Here is a 17790-nt window from a genome sequence, read left to right as displayed (position 1 = left end):
GTTTAGCTTGAATTTAGCAGTGTTAAATCGAATTAACCCTGCACCTGTCCACACAACGAAGCCTTTTACTTCGATATAAAGAGCTCTTAATATTGATATTTGTACTCCTCTCCCCGACGAGGGGAGTAGCACTGAAATCGGTATTGCCATTTCGAATTAGGGTTAGTGTGGCCGCAATTCAACGGTATTGGCCTCCAGGAGTGATCCCACAGTGCACCATTGTGACCGCTCTGGACAGCAATCTGGAGTTGGATGCATTGGCCAGGTAGACAAGAAAAGCCCTGCAAACTTTTGAATTTCATTTCCTGTTTGCCCAGCGTGGAGCGCTGATCAGCACAGGTGACCATGCAGTCCCAGAATCAAAAAAGAGCTCCAGCATGGACCATACGGGAGATACTGGATCTGATCTCGGTATGGGGGAGAGGAACCTGTTCTATCAGAACTCCGTTCCAAAAGACGAAATGCCAGAACATTTGAAAAAATCTCTAAGGCTATGATGGACAGAGGCCACAACAGGGACTCAACACAGTGCTGTGTGAAACTTAAGGAGCTGAGACAAGCGTACCAGAAAGCCAAAGAATGAAATGGACGCTCACAGAGGGAGGGGCGACTGACGACTGTAGCTATCCCACAGTTCCCACACTCTCCGAAAACCATTTGAATTCTTGGCTGAGCTCCCAAAGCCTGAAGGGTCACAAACATTGTCGTGGGTGGTTCAGGGTATATGTCATCTCTCTCTCTCTCTCTCTCTCTCTCTCTCTCTCTCTCACACACACACACACACACACACACACACACACACACACACGGAAAAAAATTGTTTCTCGCCTTTTTTCAATGTCACTGTATGTCTACTGAATGTTGCTGGCAGACACAGTGCTGCAGCGCTACACAGCAGCATCCCCTTGCCTTGCCTTGCCTTGCGGAGGGCAGATGGTACAAGTGGGACTGGTATCCGTCATTGTCGTCCCGAGAGTGCTCCTGGCTGGCCTCGGTGAGGTCGGCTGGGGGCGCCTGGACAAAAATGGGAATGACTCCAGGTCATTCTCTTCTTTAAGCTTTGTCTAATGGAGAGTCACTCCTGCCTGGAATATCATGGCAGCTGGAGGCTTCTGCCTCAGGCTGCTCTCCCAGTCAGCAGCACCGCGCGGTCGTGCCTATCCCAGCCTACTCCTTGCTACCAGGGCTCACAATCAGATACTTAGATCTCTACATTTTGCTGCAAATAAAAACATTAAGCTGCCATTTAGAACTGTCCCTCAACATACATATCCTGGGACATTTTGTATTTTACCAGTGCAGAATAGTGGTTCACTCTACTTCATTGTAAGCCAGCCACCCTCCCCTCTCCCCTTTGATCTCTGCGTGCAATAAAGTCAGTGTTGTTCCTTATTCCTGCATTCTTTATTACTTCATCACCCCAATGGGGGGATAACTGCAGGAGCGGCGCCAGAGTTTCTGGCGCCCTAGGCAGAATTTGGGGGGCGGCATTTTGTGAGCTCCCCATGGGGCACGCGGGAGCTTTCAATTCCATTCCCATTGCGCTGCCGAAGAAGAACCCTCCACCAAAATGCCGCAGGCGACAGCGGCAGTCATTGAGCTGCTCAATTGCCAGCTGCTGTTTTCCGTGACACGTCGGCAGAAGGTCCTTCTTCGGCAGCGCTACGGGAGCAGAACTGGAATCTCCCGTGTGCCCCATGGGGAGCGCACAAAATGCCGCCCCCCAAATCCTGGCACCCCAGGAGACTGCCTAGGGTCGCCTAATGGAAGTGCCGGCCCTGGATAACTGCCACGGTAGCCCAGGAGGGGTGGGGGAGGAGGGAAGCAACGGGTGGGGTTGTTGCAGGGGCACCCCCTGGAATGGCATGCAGCTCATCATTTCTGCGGGATGTCTGGGGCTCTGACCCAGAGCAGCCGTTTGCCTCTCTGGTTCTTTAGTAGGCTTGCCTGATATTCTAGGCAGGACTGACTCTTCATTAGACAAAACCTTAAAAAAGAGAATGACCGGGTGAGTCATTCCCATTTTTGTCCAGGCGCCCCTGACCGACCTCACCGAGGCCAGCCAGGAGCACCAATGACAGCAGACGGTACAGTAGGGCTGGTAACCATCTTTGCTAACTTGCAAAAGGCCAGGGGATGCTGCTGTGTAGCACTGCAGTACTGCGTCTGTCAGCAGCATCCAGCAGACATATGGTGACAGTGAAAAAAGGCTCAACGGGCTCCATGGTTGCTGTGTTATGGCATCTGCCCAGGCAATCCAGGGAAAAGGGAGCGAAATGATTGTCTGCTGTTGCTTTCATGGAGGGAGGATTGACTGACAACATTTACCCATAACCACCCGCAACAAATTTTGGGCCCCATCAGGCACTGGGATTTCAACCCAGAATTCCAATGGGTGGGGGAACATGCAGGAACTATGGGATAGCTATCCACAGTGCAAAGCTCCGGAAGTCGACACTAGCCTTGGTACATGGATGCACACCACCAAATTAATGTGCTTAGTGTGTCCGTGTGCACTTGACTTTATACAATCTGTTTCCAAAAATCGATTTCTGTAAAATTGGAATAATCCCGTAGTGTAGACATACCCTGATCAGAAAAGACCAGGTTTAAACCTACATAAGAGCGTCCACGCACTAAGGTTCCCCAATTTAACTAAATCAGTTTAAAAAACACCGTTAGTTAAACCGGGATACCTTTGTCTGCAGCCCCAGCCTCTGTGAGGTTATGAGGGCATGCAGACACAGTAACAAGTCAATAATCAAACATAACACACCACCCTTTGCATAGCTCTTTTCAGTAGATCTTCAGATATGTTACCAAGGAGGTCAGTGTCATTATCCACATTGTACAGAAAGGGAAACCGAGGCACAGAGAGGGAGGTGACTTGTCCAGTAGGCCACTGGCAGAGCAAAGGATAAGAACCCAGGTTTCCTGAGTCCCAGGCCAGTATTCTAGCAACTAGGCCACACTGCTTACTGGTCAACACACAGGTTCAATGGGAAGAGAACAGCCAAACACCCATCCCTCTGAGCAAAACCAACGGAAGAAGTTTCCTAAGTGCCATTACAAAATTCCATTAAATGATTGGGAGGGGAGCCTGGGGACCTGCTCTGGAGAAGAAATTAGTCCTGGTGAAATCTGTGTAGATAGGTGGTTTGCACCAGTGCTGCCAGCTTCATCACTGAGAAGGGCAAACGAAATGGTGTGACAGATATAAAGTCCATGCCCTGCACCCAAAGAGAGCAGTGGTACCATAAGACCCTGGGTGTGAATCAAGGACCAGGGACCTGGGGTTACAGCAAGAGAGGAGTTACAGCAGTGGAGCTGCGCAGGTTAAAGCCCTGTGTGCTCTCTCATTGCTCTGTTTGGTTATCTGACCTTTTTGTGGGGTTTTCTATATTTGAAAATGACTGACTGGAGTCTGAAATTTGGCAGGAGGGTTCCTTTCCCCCGGCTCCACCTCCCTTGGCTGGTGTACTGAGTACGTGGGTACTACTGAAAATGCAGCTTTTATTGCATGTGATGCTCCTGATATTTGTGGACTTGCTTTTTCCGTGCAATAAATGGTGAAGCTTGGAGGGGTTCACTCATAGTTTTGATTTTTTTTCCTTCACTTTATGCAACAATCTTATTGTACAATTTATTTTGAAAAATCCATTTAAAAACAGACCGACGGATGGTGGGAAATGAGATAGTCCCTGTTGACCCGCTCTGCACTCATATCGATTGGCTCTGTTAGCCTGGGAATTGTTTGCATGGCCTCATGCAACAGGACACGTACCAATAAACTATGCTCTGTGGGGCCTGGAAAGCAGATAGAGGCTAATTCAAGTAGTGGCAAGAGCAGAAATTGCTTGAGTACGGCAGCCACAAGGCAGACTCCAGCCACCACCATGCACCAATGGCAGTTGCATGAGATCAGCAGTCACAGTCCTGCGCCCACCTTCTTTCTGCTTTCTCCACTGGAACTCCAGCACCACATCGTCGTGTCCCACGAAGGTGTGAACCGGCGTATTCAGGTCAAAGGTGTTCCAAAGGAGAAGGCTGTTCTCTCGCCGCAGCTGGGGAACCATCACGGTCACCAGCCCATTGCTGAAAGGCTGGGGGAGAGAAGCACACCCAGACAGGGGCTGCTCAGCTGTACAACGGTTAGCCTGACAGCTCTCATTTCCCCCATATTGCCCTGATTGTACTTTCCAACACCGTCCCATTCACACTGGCACAAGGGCACGTCCTGGCACTGCCACAGGCTGACTTCAAGGGGGATGTTGGGGCTCAGGAGCCAATCCTACAATGAGGAGCTTTCAAAAGGGGTTACCATGCAAGAGGACTCAACATGCCCTGAAAGGAGAGGGATGCACCGTGCTTGAAAGAGGCATTCACCACAGCTCATTTAAAACCAGCCATTTCCTTCTGCTTCTTACTAACTCCACCTAGCACCAGCGACAGGGATTTTAGCACACCCTCTTCATCCACCATTCCTGCTGCTCTTTTCTGTTTGGCTCAGCCTGTAAAATCAACCTGGACGGGTGAGTGTTGCTCTTTGGGTCTCGTACACTAGCAGTTATTTGGGGTCCTGACGCTGCAATGGAGTACTGAATTATAACTATCTATTGCACACACACACCAGGCATGGTACAGGGCCGAAGGGAGGGAGAGGTGATGAAAGGCTCATTCTGGTGTCGGGAGAAGACAGTGAGTACAACCTGATGCTGAATGGCTAGGTGTTAAAGGCTATGTGCAAAAAAAACCCTGTGGCAACGAGTCTCAGAACCCGGGTCAACTGACTTGGGTTTGCGCTACTGGCTAAGAACAGCAGTGTCGACATTCCCGCTCAGGCTGGAGTCCAGGCTCCGAGACCTCCCCCTTTGCTGGGTTTGAGCCTGGGCTCCAGCCCAAGCGGGAACTTCTATGCAGCTATTTTTAGCCCCCCCCACCGTGAGCCCGAGTCAGTTGACCTGGGCTCTGTGACTCACTGCCGGGGTTTTCATGTTTTGGGTGTAGACATACACAAAGCGGAGGAACACCTTGTGCTTTAAAAGCCTTGGACCTCACGCCACAATAAGACAGCATGTTAGTGCCTTCTTAGCTACACAAAACTGCGACAGCCCATTAAAATACATGGGCATTGTTAAAAAGCCCTCAGAGACAAGACACAAGTGATAAAATCTCTTAGCAGAAATTGTGAAAGAGGCATGGACAGGCTGCTATAGTGCTGCTCTTAGCATGTTGTCTCCATCTGTGCAAGGTAAGTTAATGACAGTGCAGAGAGAGGGTATAAGGAACTGCTGAGCCAAAGCTGCAGGGCCTTCTTTAGGTTTTAGACACCAGCTGCAAGCCCCATGTATGTGGGTCTCCGCTACAGTCATCTGGGAAAGAGCCAAGTTTCACATTATTAGGCACCCCCCTCCATGAGCCTGGTTCTCATGGAAGATGCTTCTCCCACTCATACTGATAGTGCTGTAACTGAGGTTTGAAAGTCAGATTAATAAAAGCCAATGGCAAAAAACAGTGCTAATGATTCCCAGGGAGGGCCCCTTCAGCAATGCCTCGCTAGGTCATTTCTCTTGGCCGACCCAGGCTCTAGCAAGGCTATGGGACAGAGGGACAGGTGTTCACACTCACCGTGTATCTAGCCTTCCAAACTGGAACCTGGCAGGGGAGTATATTGAGATACTTCCGAGGCTGACGGTAATCCCAGAACTTCAACAGAACAGAAAACAAGCCAGTGAGCTTCGCTCTCAGGGGGGATTTTCTGTGTAACTCAGCTCCGACAAAGTGCCAGACACACGGCAGGTGCTCCACAGTGTCATTCCAGACATCGTTGCACTAATGGAGCTGAGTTGACCCCAAAGGGGGGGGCTATCAGCTTCACATACAGTGACTCAGGGCAACACACGTGCACTGACCCTCACAAGACTTGTCATAACGGGTGATGTCTAATACCAGATCTAGTTCCCACTGAAGTCAATGGACGGATGTCCAGTGATTTCAGTGGCAGCTGGGTCAGGGCTGTAGGATGGCACTGGTACATTCCCTCAGAGAGCCCTGGGCACTTACCCTGACGGAATTGTCCTGGCTGGAAGTGGCCAGAATGTACTCGTTGTCTGGATGCCAATCCAGGCCATGGATTTTAGAGAGATGCGCTGCCAAGTACTCCACTGCAGTGCTGGGTTTCTGCAATCAGAGGCTTTTTAGTTCTCATCATGCTAATTCTTAGAAGCAAGAAATCTGGCCCGATCCTTTTGGGTAAAGAAAGCGCTTTCCCCCCCATCCCCCCACACTCAGTAGAGGTCTACAGCCAGAGAGAAAGATAAACAATGGCTTGTAGGCTTCAGAAAAGTTACTGTGAAGTGCAGTGGTAAAGTTCCATAGGAGTCAAATACATCAGTGCACTGGCTAAGGGGGCGCTTTATATTTGTTGTAACTAGTCCATCAAGAAGCCAAAAGCAAGGTGCTAAGGGGTATGTTTTTAGAGAGAGGGAGGCCAATTATACAGTCCTCCTTCAAATCTCAGACTCCACTGGCACCACGCTCATCTTAAACTGATCATTCAGAAGGTGGAAAACAAAGAAGTAAGGAGAAATAATGTGGGACTGGCATGGCGCCTTGATTCCACATATGGGAACATGCAGAGGCCACTCAAAGACTAACGGGAACTCACCCGCTTGTCCCAGATACGGACATCCCCATCATGGCTGGTTGCTAAACAGTTGACGTTTTTCTTGTTCCATTTGACCTGGGAGGCTCCAGCTGCAGAAAGAGCAGAGCAGAAAAGGGTCAGTGAACAGCATCTTCAAATAGCTTAAAACTCAGGTGGGCCAACAAGACAGGAAGTGGATGTGAAATGTAGGGCACACCCACAGCATCTCAGACCACTCATGATCTGCACAGGACATACAATTAAGAGGTGTAGTGGGGCTCTTGCTCTGAGGGGTTTAAAGACAGCCCTGGGAGAGGGCTGTTGCAGGGGAAAGCAGCTGCTAGACTGATTGGGGAAACAGCCGCAGCTTGGCTATGCCCCAATCAGACCTCAGCTGGCCCTCTATAAGAGGCTGGGAGCCAGGAGCTCATCAGTCTCTCTCTAGCTGTATAGGGAGATGGATCTGGCTGCAGGGACCTGAGCAGAGTAGTCGAGTGGACCAGGGCTGGGGAAAGGCAGAGGAGCTGGGGAGTTCCAGCCTGGAAAGCCCCAGGCTGCAGCTTAGCAGAAGGCCAAACAGGTAGTGGGGCTGCCGGGGACAGCCCATGGCTAGGCAGAGGTAGCAGGTCCAAACTCAACCTTGCCTGTGATGAGTGACTTATACTGCAGTCTGCCCCAGGGAGTGGGGGCTAGTTGGTGACTGGCAGTAGCCTACAACTGAGGCGAGGTGGGGATAAGGGCTCCCCGAGAAGGGGAGATCCCGAGACTGAGGGGTTACTGCCAGGGGGCAGTACCTCAGATAACGGGGCACCGGAGTCCAGGGAGGGATGCGGGGGCCCAGCATCAGTGGGACACTGGCCTGCAGAGGGCAGTCCAAGGCTGGAGAGCTAATTCCCAGTGACCAGCAGGAGGCACTGCAGGGGCGAGTCCCGCACTGTTACAAGAGAAGAGACGTCCCAGGAGTGAGCATGAAAGACCGTGGTGAGACATTTCATGGGAACGCAGCAGCAAAGTTAAAGGACAACTCTCCTTCAGAAAGAGGCTAACCCTGGCTTTGGGGGCTCCATGCATGTGTCTCAAGGAGCTCAGATCCAATGTGCTCCATTTACAAGTCAAAAGATGTTTTTTCAAACCTCCAGTCACTATCAGCTTGTCACAGGGAGCAACTGCCTCTGTGTGGGAGCTACAAGCTTTGCATCTCTCACCACTTTAGTGCCAACCCGCTCCCTCTGCCTGCTCCCTGGTGCCCTGTGATTAACTCGGCCCCCCACTCTCTCCCACATCAGTAATGCACTATAGAGATTTTAACATTACTCGCCTATCACTAACATCCCGGACTTTAATCTGGGTGAGGTTGGAGTGAAGGCTGAGCATTTGCATGTGACCGAGGTGCTAGATGTGTGCACTGCAGGTGGCCCATTGTTGGAAGTGAAGGGGAGTTCATCATGGAGGTGGGGAGTCCAAGGGTATCTGGGTGTCAGGAGATGAGCTAAGGTTGTGGTGGATGTTCGTGTTGGCCTATCTAGAGAACTATTGGATTGTTAGAGACTGACAGGAGATGCACTTCAGAAGCCTTAACTCGGAGGTAAAATTTGTGTGTGGGATCCTCAGAGATGCCAAGACTCAAAACAAGTTTTGGGGATCTTCGTTCTCCGAGGTAAGGGCAGGTCAGAGACAATGCATTTTGCTAAGGGGTAGGGACAACGGATGCAGCGTACAGCTCCACTGTGTTTCTCAGCTCCGCCAATACTTAGGAACTCAGTCAGCTGCAAAGCCTGCTGCTCAGCAAATGTTCACAGACACAGAGGATGTGTCATCTCTAGGAAGAAAGCTGTTGCAGCAGACGCACACAGTTCTGCTGTGTCAGGGCTCCGGCATACAAAGCCCATGCTTGATGGATGAAAATGGTTTACTCACCTCAAATCATAAGAGACATAAAAAAAATTAAGGGTCAAACAAGATGGTAACTAGACTAAGGAGCAGATCTTTCCTTCTGCAGCCCACCTCCTTGTCCCCATATATAAATATATGGCTCTCTTGAGATCTGCCCAAAGATAAGGGACCACTACTTAAACAGACATTATTTTAGAACATAAGAACAGCCATAATGGGTCAGACCAATGGTCCACCTAGCCCAGTATCTTGTCATTTGACAGTGGCCGGTGCCAGATACTTCAGAGGGGATGAACAGAAGAGGGCAACTATCAAGTGATGCATTCCCCATTGTCCAGTCCCAGCAGCTGGCAGTCAGGGGCTTAGGGACATCCAGAGCCTGACTAACAGCCATTGTTGGACCTATCCTCCACAAACTTACCTACTTCTTTTTAGAATTTAGTTATGCCTTTGACCTTCACAACATCCCCTGGCAACGAGTTCCACAGATTGACTGTGCGTTGTCTGGAGAAAGATTTCCTTGTATTTGTTTTAAACCTGCTGCCTATTAATTTCCTTAGGTGACCCCTGGTTCTTGTTTACCCTTTCACGTAACTCAACATTTCCTTATTTGCTTTCTCCACAGCATTCATTACTTTATAGAACTCTATCATACCCCCCCTTAGTCATCTCTTTTCCAGGCTGAACAGTCCCAGCCTTTTTAATCTCTCCTCGTATGGAAGCTGTTCCATACCCCCATCATGTGTATTGTTCTTTTCTGTATCTTTTCCAAGTCTAAAATACCTTTTCTCAGATGGGGCAACCAGAACTGAACACTTATTCAAGGTGTAGATGTACTATGGCTTTATATATGGCATTATGATATTTTCCGTCTTACAGTCTATTCCTTTCCTAATATTCCATTAGCTTTTTTGGCTGCCGCTGCACATTGAGTGGATGTTTTCAGAGAACTGTCCACAATGACTCCAAGATCTCTTTCTTGAGTGGTAACAGCTAATTCAGACTCCATCATTTTGTACTTTGCACAATCTCCCTTCTGCTTCTGGTTCTCAGCTTTTAATAGAAAAATAATGAGCTAGCGTTGACATGGAAGGGTCAGATGTTAATGGAGTTATACAAAGCTACTTGAGGTTCTCTTCTCCCTGATTTAGTTTGAAACTCCTTTCAAAAAGATTAGAAAACAACCCGTCAAACTTCTACCCTCCAGCTTCCAAACAGACACATAAAACAGGAGGCTGCTGTGGGTCAAGAGATCCTCTGCATTTCTGTAGCATTGTGAATTCATGGCCTGTGAGTAAGGCTGCTGCTGGTACAGACCCTAAAGGGCCGTTAGCAAGGCTGATTCTCTCTCTCTCTCTCTCACACACACACACGGAGATTAGTGGGACAGAAGAAACCCATAAGGACACTTTCACGTTTGCTCATCTGTGCTCTATCTTCCTCTGTCTTCATTCTAGCGTTGTCCATGTGCAGTAACTCATTCACAGAACCTGTTAGGTCTTCCCCTTAAGGATGATGGGTGGAGATTAACATTGTTGGGGTCCCTGACAAGAGCCTGTCCAGCAAAGGGAGTGTTAGCCGATCGTCTTGACAAGAGTGTGATGTGTAACCCAAAGGAGGACACTCATGGCATCCTTTCAGGTCCCCAGCTGGTTTAAGATGCTGCAGGGAAGCATGATACTGCATGTTAATGTACCCGGCCCAGAACCCCTCTCTCAGTAACTGAACTGAGGGTGGGAAGTCAGCAGCATTCCAGTGACACCCCTAGGATACACTTTACAGTTTCTCAACTGGTTCAGTCAAGTATAAGAGGACACAGAAAATTTGTGTTGGGAAAGAGGGGCATGGTTTAAAGAGAACAGACACGTGCGGCAGGGTGAGGAGTAAGGAACAAGGCTCTGTGCGTCTGAATCACACAAATACCACACAGCTTAGCACCCCACTTTCAGAGCAGATGTCCTAGCACCACCACAGCGTCCTGTACCCAAGGATCTCAAAGAGCTTTCCAACTATTCATTCAGTCTCCCAAGTCCAGCTGGATGGGAGTAAGTGTTATGGGGAGGAGGAGACTGGGATAAAGTCAGTGGAAGAGGCAGGACTAGAACTCAGCTCTCATGCTTTAGCTCCTCCCCTTTTGTCATAGTCAGCCTTGCTACAAGACACAGAGTCCCTAGCAAGCCTGCCAGCATGTGACATGCATGTGCATGGAGCTCTCAGCACAGGAACAAACAAGCACAGCACCATGGTGCCTCCTGCACATGGAGCAAGTGTCTGCTTGAGGCATAATCACAGTCAAGGTGAGAGAGGGCCCAGACCCCTCCCTCTTATCACCCTGCCCCTCTCTGTGCTTTCAACCACTCTGCATAGCTCATTTACCTGCTAACGCCAGTCCTCCTCCTTCATTCCAGCCAGCCAGCTCTACAAGGCCCTCCCCTGCCCCCAGCTAGCTGCCACGCTACTCCCTCACTGCACCCCAACTGCTGCTTCTCCAAGCTGAATCGCAGCTGCTCAATGCGTGCAGGCCCATCAGCCAGCATCCTGCCCACTCACTCAATACTGCTCCACCTCAAACCGCTGTGACTCTTGGCCCTAGTGGTGATTCTGGCACTGGAAAATGGCAGCGTGCAACCCAAGGAGGCCTCTCCCCTTCATACACCTCAGTTCTGCTCTAAACAGCATCTCTGAAAAGAGCCTTTGGACCTCCAAGGAACAGTCACTGCCCAGGGTGCTGCTGTGTGGGACAGTCATCTACGCCAGTGTTTTCATTCCTGGGGTCTGAATGCAGAAGGAAACCCGAGTGAGCAGGGGGGATGGAATAGCAAAGGCATATGACAATGCAGGCAGAAGTTATGCCTATAACAGGAACAAGTACTTACCAACTGCAGAGAGCGAGACTGTAGGTTTCCTGGTATCCCTGAAACACAACATTACCAGCATGAGTGCCTCATCTCTCCTGAGATGGGACAACCCCGTCTCCCCTGGGAGGTCCTTTCTAATGGAAAATTGAACTTATTACTGGCTCCTGGATTTTATTTATCTCTGAGGGGTTGTTTTTTTTAACCAGGAGGCAGATGTGATACAAACTTGTCTGAGCTCAAACAAGTCTACTGGAAGGGGGCACCAGCCAGAGAAGGATCATGATTTTAACCTGTGCTTTAACATGTAAAGCATTAAGATTAAACATAATACTTAGTCCTGGCTTGAATGCAGGGGACCGGAGTAGATGACCTCTCAAGGTCCCTTCCAGTCCTATGATTCTAAGACTATAGGCAGAACTGGGAGCTTTGTAGCAGAGTCTTTGTGATAGGGTGGGGGGGGGGTTGGGAAGAAAAACTATGCTCCCTGGCATGTGGCTATTATGAGAGGTATAAGGACATCTACTGCCATTCTTGTGCGTCACCGGTGGACATTACAAGATTTCCAAAGAAGATTCAGTAGTATACGAAGAAGCTACAGTAAAATTAGACAACTTGCCAACAGTTTATCAAAGCCTTTGATGATCCCAATTCACAGCAAATCACAGCCCCAGAGTAAAGACAACTTATCAGTCTCCAGGCTATAATAATAAAATCAGGAAGAATTAATAAAGCTGGGCAGTCCCGAGGGGCCAGCTAGTTGAGCTGGTGTAAATCAGTGCAACACTGACAACTTACAGCAGCGGACATTCACACCTTAGGACTTTAACTCCCTCTTAGATGGAACTGGTCAAGAAATGCTCCATTCTAATGAAATACTGTAAATAAAAACAAATTAATTTTTTTTTTTAAGTTTTCTTTGTAATTTTTCAGGCTGTTGAAAAACTGAAGGTTTTTGACAAAAATAGAGTTTTTTCTTTCCCCACAAGGGGAAAAAAAGGCAGTTTTCTATTAAATAAGTGCTGATGGAAAGATTTTTGGGGAAAAAAAAATCAGTGCCTTTTCCTGTTCAGTATGAGACCATGAAATAACTTTATAGAACAGCACAACTGTGCAGATTCTGAATCTGCCAGGGCCACCCCGGGGGGGGGGGGGTGTGAGTGGGGCAATTTGCCCCGGGACCCTGCAAGCCGCTCCGGGTTTTCAGCAGCACTTCAGCGGCGGGCCCTTCACTCGCTCCGGGTCTTTGGCGGCAGGTCCTTCAGTGCAGCGAAAGACTCAGAGTGAGTGAAGGACCCGCTGCTGAATTGCTGCTGAAGCCTCAGAGTGCCGCCCGGTGAGTACAAGTGCCGCAAGTGTGGGGGAGGGCAAAAAAAAGTCACGATCGGTAGTGCTTAGGCTGCTCTACGACTGCCGCTTCATTCAGCGGCAGCAATTCAGCGGCAGGTCCTTCCCTCCGAGAGGGACCCGCCACTGAAGACCCAGCCCTGCCCCAGGCTCCCTGAATCCTCTGGGCGGCTCTGGAAACTGCTTGAAGGTCTGGGAGCCATTGAGATCAAGGGAATTGCTTCTGGCTTCTGCAAGCACAGCTGAAAGAGCATGAGAGCACTTTGCCCTCCAAGCTGCCAGCCACCGAAAAGAGAAGCCCTGTAATCTTCCCACATCGTAAAAGTGGAGGCTTTTGTCCTTACTTGATATCCCAAACATAGATGTACGTGTCAACAGAACTGGTGACCAGCAGGTCTGGCTCAAACACCGCCCAGTCTAAATCACTGCAAATCCAAAAGCAGAGGAGAATACAATTGTCAGTTACACACATATCACAAGGCTGGCATTTCTCTTTTTGGCAGTTCATAAAGCAAACCTCCACACCTTTCCGTAACAACCCACGGCATTTGCATTAAGATTTCCTAAAGGCTTCATGAATAAAAGCAAGACCTAGCTTATTCCTTTAAGTAAACAATCCTCCCCACACTCTGCCTTATAGCTACTACTTCTGCCCACAGTCCCACAAAGAGGGGCTATTTTAGCAGCAAACCCCAGATTGCCAGGCATTTCTTAGCCCTAGCCCTCCATTTTGCCAGGCGCATCACAGCCGTATGTGTGACACAAACACAGCTCTCAACCAGAGAGGGCTGGCAACTTTCTGAAGGGCTGCAATTAATCTTCACAATCCACATGCGAAAGAGAAATGCTTTCTTCACCCTGTCCCCAACACAGCATGAAAGCACTAGTTCTGTGACAATCCCAGGCCCACCCGCTGGCATCATCAGACTCCAGAGCTTCCCTATGGACTAGTGCAATGTGCAACTAACTTAGCCCTTAAGGACAGCCTGTGCCCTATATCTGGCGTCAGTCCAAGTCGCAGGTGGGATTGAGTTTAATAGCCCCACTGCTGTCTGTTTCCCTGATGGTGGCTGCTGTTCTTTAGGAGGAGAACTGCCATGGGAAAATGTAATGGCACCGAAGCCACCAGAGGCTAATTTGAACCAGATGTGCATGCTGCAGCCATGGAAGGGTGGTCTGTCTTTAAATCAGATGTCTTCTCCCAGTGGGGTGGTGGCAGCACGGGCTAAGGAAGTGGGTAAAAATAGTCTAAATTTTTCCAAGCAAAGGGGCTGTGATAACTATACTTCAATGTACACCAGCTATGAAGCCAGCCCTCTGATTTTCCTTACAGTGCCTCAGAGCGACGCTGGGTTCCTCATTCTCATACCTGATCACACGCGTGTGCCCTTGCAGCGACGTGCCAACTTCCCCGTTACCATCTTTCCATTTATACAGGTCAACTCGCTGGTTGCTCTGAAATTAAATGGATGAAATGAGGTGGTGGAGGCCCACGGAGCAAGACAGGGCTCCAGATCTGTCAGGTTCGGGGTCCCTGCGATTGGAACGGTATGTTACTGGTGACTTTGCAACTAGGGGCTGCTAACAGGGAGTTTCGCAAGGGAGTTCTCCAGATGAAGGGGGAGCAAATACAGCATCTGTGGGGTAAGTGACTGTCTGTAGTGTGCGTTTGTGGGTTACTTGCTGTGTGCTGAGCTTGTGTTTGTTTGGAGGACTGTGTGCTGTGGCTGGCAGTTGGAGGCTGTGAGCTTCAAAGGGAGGTCTGAAAGCTAGAAGCCTCTGGTAATTGGCTGAGCCTTATCAGTGGGCGGGGCATTCACACAGGCCAGGGCTTTTATACAAGAGACCAGAGGCTGCTAACAGGGAGTTTCGCAAGGGAGTTTGGAGGGGGAGTGGGAAGGGAGCGGGGTCCCATGCCGGTTCTATCCATTTCCCTTTAGTCCCCTTAAAACCTATAAACCAAACTACATTCAAAACTTCTTGCTTTAAATAACCCTTTCATTAACTAGGAGACAATGCAGGCAGAAGCCCAGCAGCAGAGTAGGGGCTATACAGTTTATTGCACTGAATGTAGCATGTATGATTACCTGCCCTGTGGGTGAGTGGCATGTGTGTGCAATCGGTGCAAGGAGGTCCTGGCCTTCAGAGACCACGCATGGACTTTAGAGGCCAGGGTGGCAGAACTGAAAGAGCTAAGAGAGGCAGAGAGGTATGCTGATGAGGCTTTCTGGGACACTGTAGAATTGTCCCACCTCTGGTAAGACAAGTCCTGCGCTGTTGAGGCGGACGAAAGGCCCAGGGAAGCAGAGCAGTCAATGGGAGCAGAGGGAAACCTTCCCATAGTAGGGACCCTCCTTCCAGATGGAGCTGGGATTGCCTCTCGCACTGAGGTTAACTCTCTGGGGGAGGGTTCTCCAGTTGCTAGAAAATAAGAACGGCCGTACCAGGTCAGACCAAAGGTCCATCTAGCCCTGTATCTGTCTACCGCCAGTGGCCAATGCCAGGTGCCCCAGAGGGAGTGAACCTAACAGGCAATGATCAAGTGATCTCTCTCCTGCCATCCATATCCATCTTCTGACAAACAGAGGCTAGGGACACCATTCCTTACCCATCCTGGCTAATAGCCATTTATGGACTTAACCACCATGAATTTATCCAGTTCTCTTTTAAACACTGTTATAGTCCAGCCTTCACAACCTCCTCAGGTAAGGAGTTCCACAGGCTGACTGCGCACTGCGGGAAGAAGAACTTCCTTGTATTTGTTTTAAACCTGCTGCCTATTAATTTCATTTGGTGACCCCTAGTTCTTGTATTATGGGAATAAGTAAATAACTTTTCCTTATCCACTTTCTCCACATCACACTTCTATCAGATCCCCCCTTAATCTCCTCTTTTCCAAACTGAAGAGTCCTAGCCTCTTTAATCTTTCCTCATATGGGACCCTCTCGAAACCCCTAATCATTTTAGTTGCCCTTTTCTGAACCTTTTCTAGTGCCAGCATATCTTTTTTGAGGTGAGGAGACCACATCTGTATGCAGTATTCGAGATGTTGGCATACCATGGATTTATATAAGGGCAATAATATATTCTCAGTCTTATTCTCTATCCCCTTTTTAATGATTCTTAACATCCTGTTTGCTTTTTTGACCGCCTCTGGAAAAGGCAGGTGTTAGTAATGGAAGATTGGATCATTAGAAATGTAGATAGCTGGGTTTGTGATGACCGGGAGAACCGTATGGCGACTTGCCTGCCTGGTGCAAAGGTTGTGGATCTCTCAAGGCATCTAGACAGACTTATGTGTAGTGCTGGGGAGGAGCCAGTGGTCGTGGTACATGTAGGTACCAATAACATTGGAAAGGGTAGGAAAGATGTCCTGGAGGCCAAATTTAGGCTGCTAGGGAAGAGACTGAAATCCAGGACCTCTATGGTGGCATTCTCAGAAATGCTCCCAGTTCCATGCGCAGGGCCAGGTAGGCAGGCAGAGCTTCAGAATCTCAGTGCGTGGATGAGACAATGGTATAGAGAGGAGGGGTTTACATTCATTAGGAACTGGGGAAACTTTTGGGATGGGGGGAGCCTATACAGGAGAGATGGGCTCACCTAAACCAAAGCAGAACCAGACTGCTGGCACTAAACATTAAAAAGGTTGTAGAGCAGTTTTTAAACTAGGAGATGGGGGAAAGCCGACTGTTTCAGAGGAGCATGTGGATCGGATGCAGACTTCTCTTAGGGGAGAGTCTAATGATAGAGAATCTCCAGGTTATAGTCAGGAGCAGAGGACGGAAGAGGATAATGTAAGGGCCGGATCAGATGATAAACAGTCACATAAAAAGGAATCTGACACATCAGAAAAGGGCAGACAAATAAACAGGGACAAGTTTTTAAAGTACTTGTACACAAATGCTAGAAGTCTAAATAATAAGATGAGTGAACTAGAGTGCCTTGTGATAAAGGAGGATATTGATATAATAGGCATCACAGAAACCTGGTGGATTGAGAGCAATCAATGGGACACAATCATTCCAGGGTACAAAATATATCGGAAGGACAGAACAGGTCGTGCAGGAGTGGGAGTGGCACTACATGTGAAAGAAAATGTAGATTCAAATGAAGTAAAAATCTTAAGTGAATCCACATGTTCCAAAGAATCTCTATGGATAGAAATTTCATGCTCGAATAAGAATATAACATTTGGGACCTATTATCGACCACCTGACCAGGACAGTGATAGTGATGATGAAATACTAAGGGAAATTAGAGAGGCTATCAAAATTAAGAACTCAATAATCGTGGGGGATTTCAATTATCCCCATATTGACTGGGAACATTTCACTTCAGGACAAAATGTAGAGATAAAATTTCTCGATACTTTAAATGACTGCTTCATGGAGCAGCTGGTATGGGAACCCACAAGGAGAGAGGCAACTCTAGATTTAGTCCTGAGTGGATCTCAGGAGCTGGTCCAAGAGGTAACTATAACAGGACCGCTTGGAAGTAGTGACCATAATACAATAGCATTCAACATCCCTGTGGTGGAAAGAACATCTCAGCAGCCCAACACTGTGGCATTTAATTTCAAAAGGGGGAACTATGCAAAAATGAGTGGGTTAGTTAAACAGAAGTTAAAAGGTACAGTGACTAAAGTGAAATCCCTGCAAGTTGCATGGGTGCTTTTTAAAGACACCTTAATAGAGGCCCAACTTCAATGTATACCCCAAATTAAGAAACACAGTAAAAGAACTAAAAAAGAGCCACCGTGGCTTAACAACCATGTAAAAGAAGCAGTGAGAGATAAAAAGACTTCCTTTAAAAAGTGGAAGTCAAACCCTAGTGAGGCAAATAGAAAGGAGCATAAACACTGCCAAATTAAGTGCAAGAGTGTAATAAGAAAAGCCAAAGAGGAGTTTGAAGAACGGCTAGCCAAAAACTCAAAAGGGAATAACAAAATGTTTTTTAAGTACATCAGAAGCAGGAAGCCTGCTAAACAATCAATGGGGCCCCTTGATGATCAAGATACAAAAGGAGCGCTTAAAGACGATAAAGTCATTG

The 17790-nt window shown here is 48.5% G+C and overlaps 1 protein-coding gene across 5 annotated transcripts in view; it reads right to left on the bottom strand.

The window, feature by feature from the left end:
* Positions 1-17790, bottom strand: part of WDR59 (WD repeat domain 59) — a 90107-nt gene that overhangs the window by 46473 nt on the left and 25844 nt on the right. For all 5 annotated transcript variants that reach the window (XM_030581208.1, XM_030581210.1, XM_030581209.1 and 2 more), the window contains 7 exons: positions 14111-14196; positions 13086-13166; positions 11416-11453; positions 6668-6756; positions 6064-6180; positions 5629-5706; positions 3947-4103 (listed from right to left, as the gene is read on the bottom strand). In XM_030581208.1, the coding sequence (XP_030437068.1) occupies positions 3947-4103; positions 5629-5706; positions 6064-6180; positions 6668-6756; positions 11416-11453; positions 13086-13166; positions 14111-14196 (646 nt within the window). The remainder of the gene's footprint in view (positions 1-3946; positions 4104-5628; positions 5707-6063; positions 6181-6667; positions 6757-11415; positions 11454-13085; positions 13167-14110; positions 14197-17790) is intronic.

This window comes from Gopherus evgoodei, chromosome 12, assembly GCF_007399415.2.
Source record: "Gopherus evgoodei ecotype Sinaloan lineage chromosome 12, rGopEvg1_v1.p, whole genome shotgun sequence".
Classification (NCBI taxonomy): Eukaryota; Metazoa; Chordata; order Testudines; family Testudinidae; genus Gopherus; species Gopherus evgoodei.
Note: the sequence above shows the minus strand (reverse complement) of the source record. Positions and strands in the feature narration are given on the sequence as shown.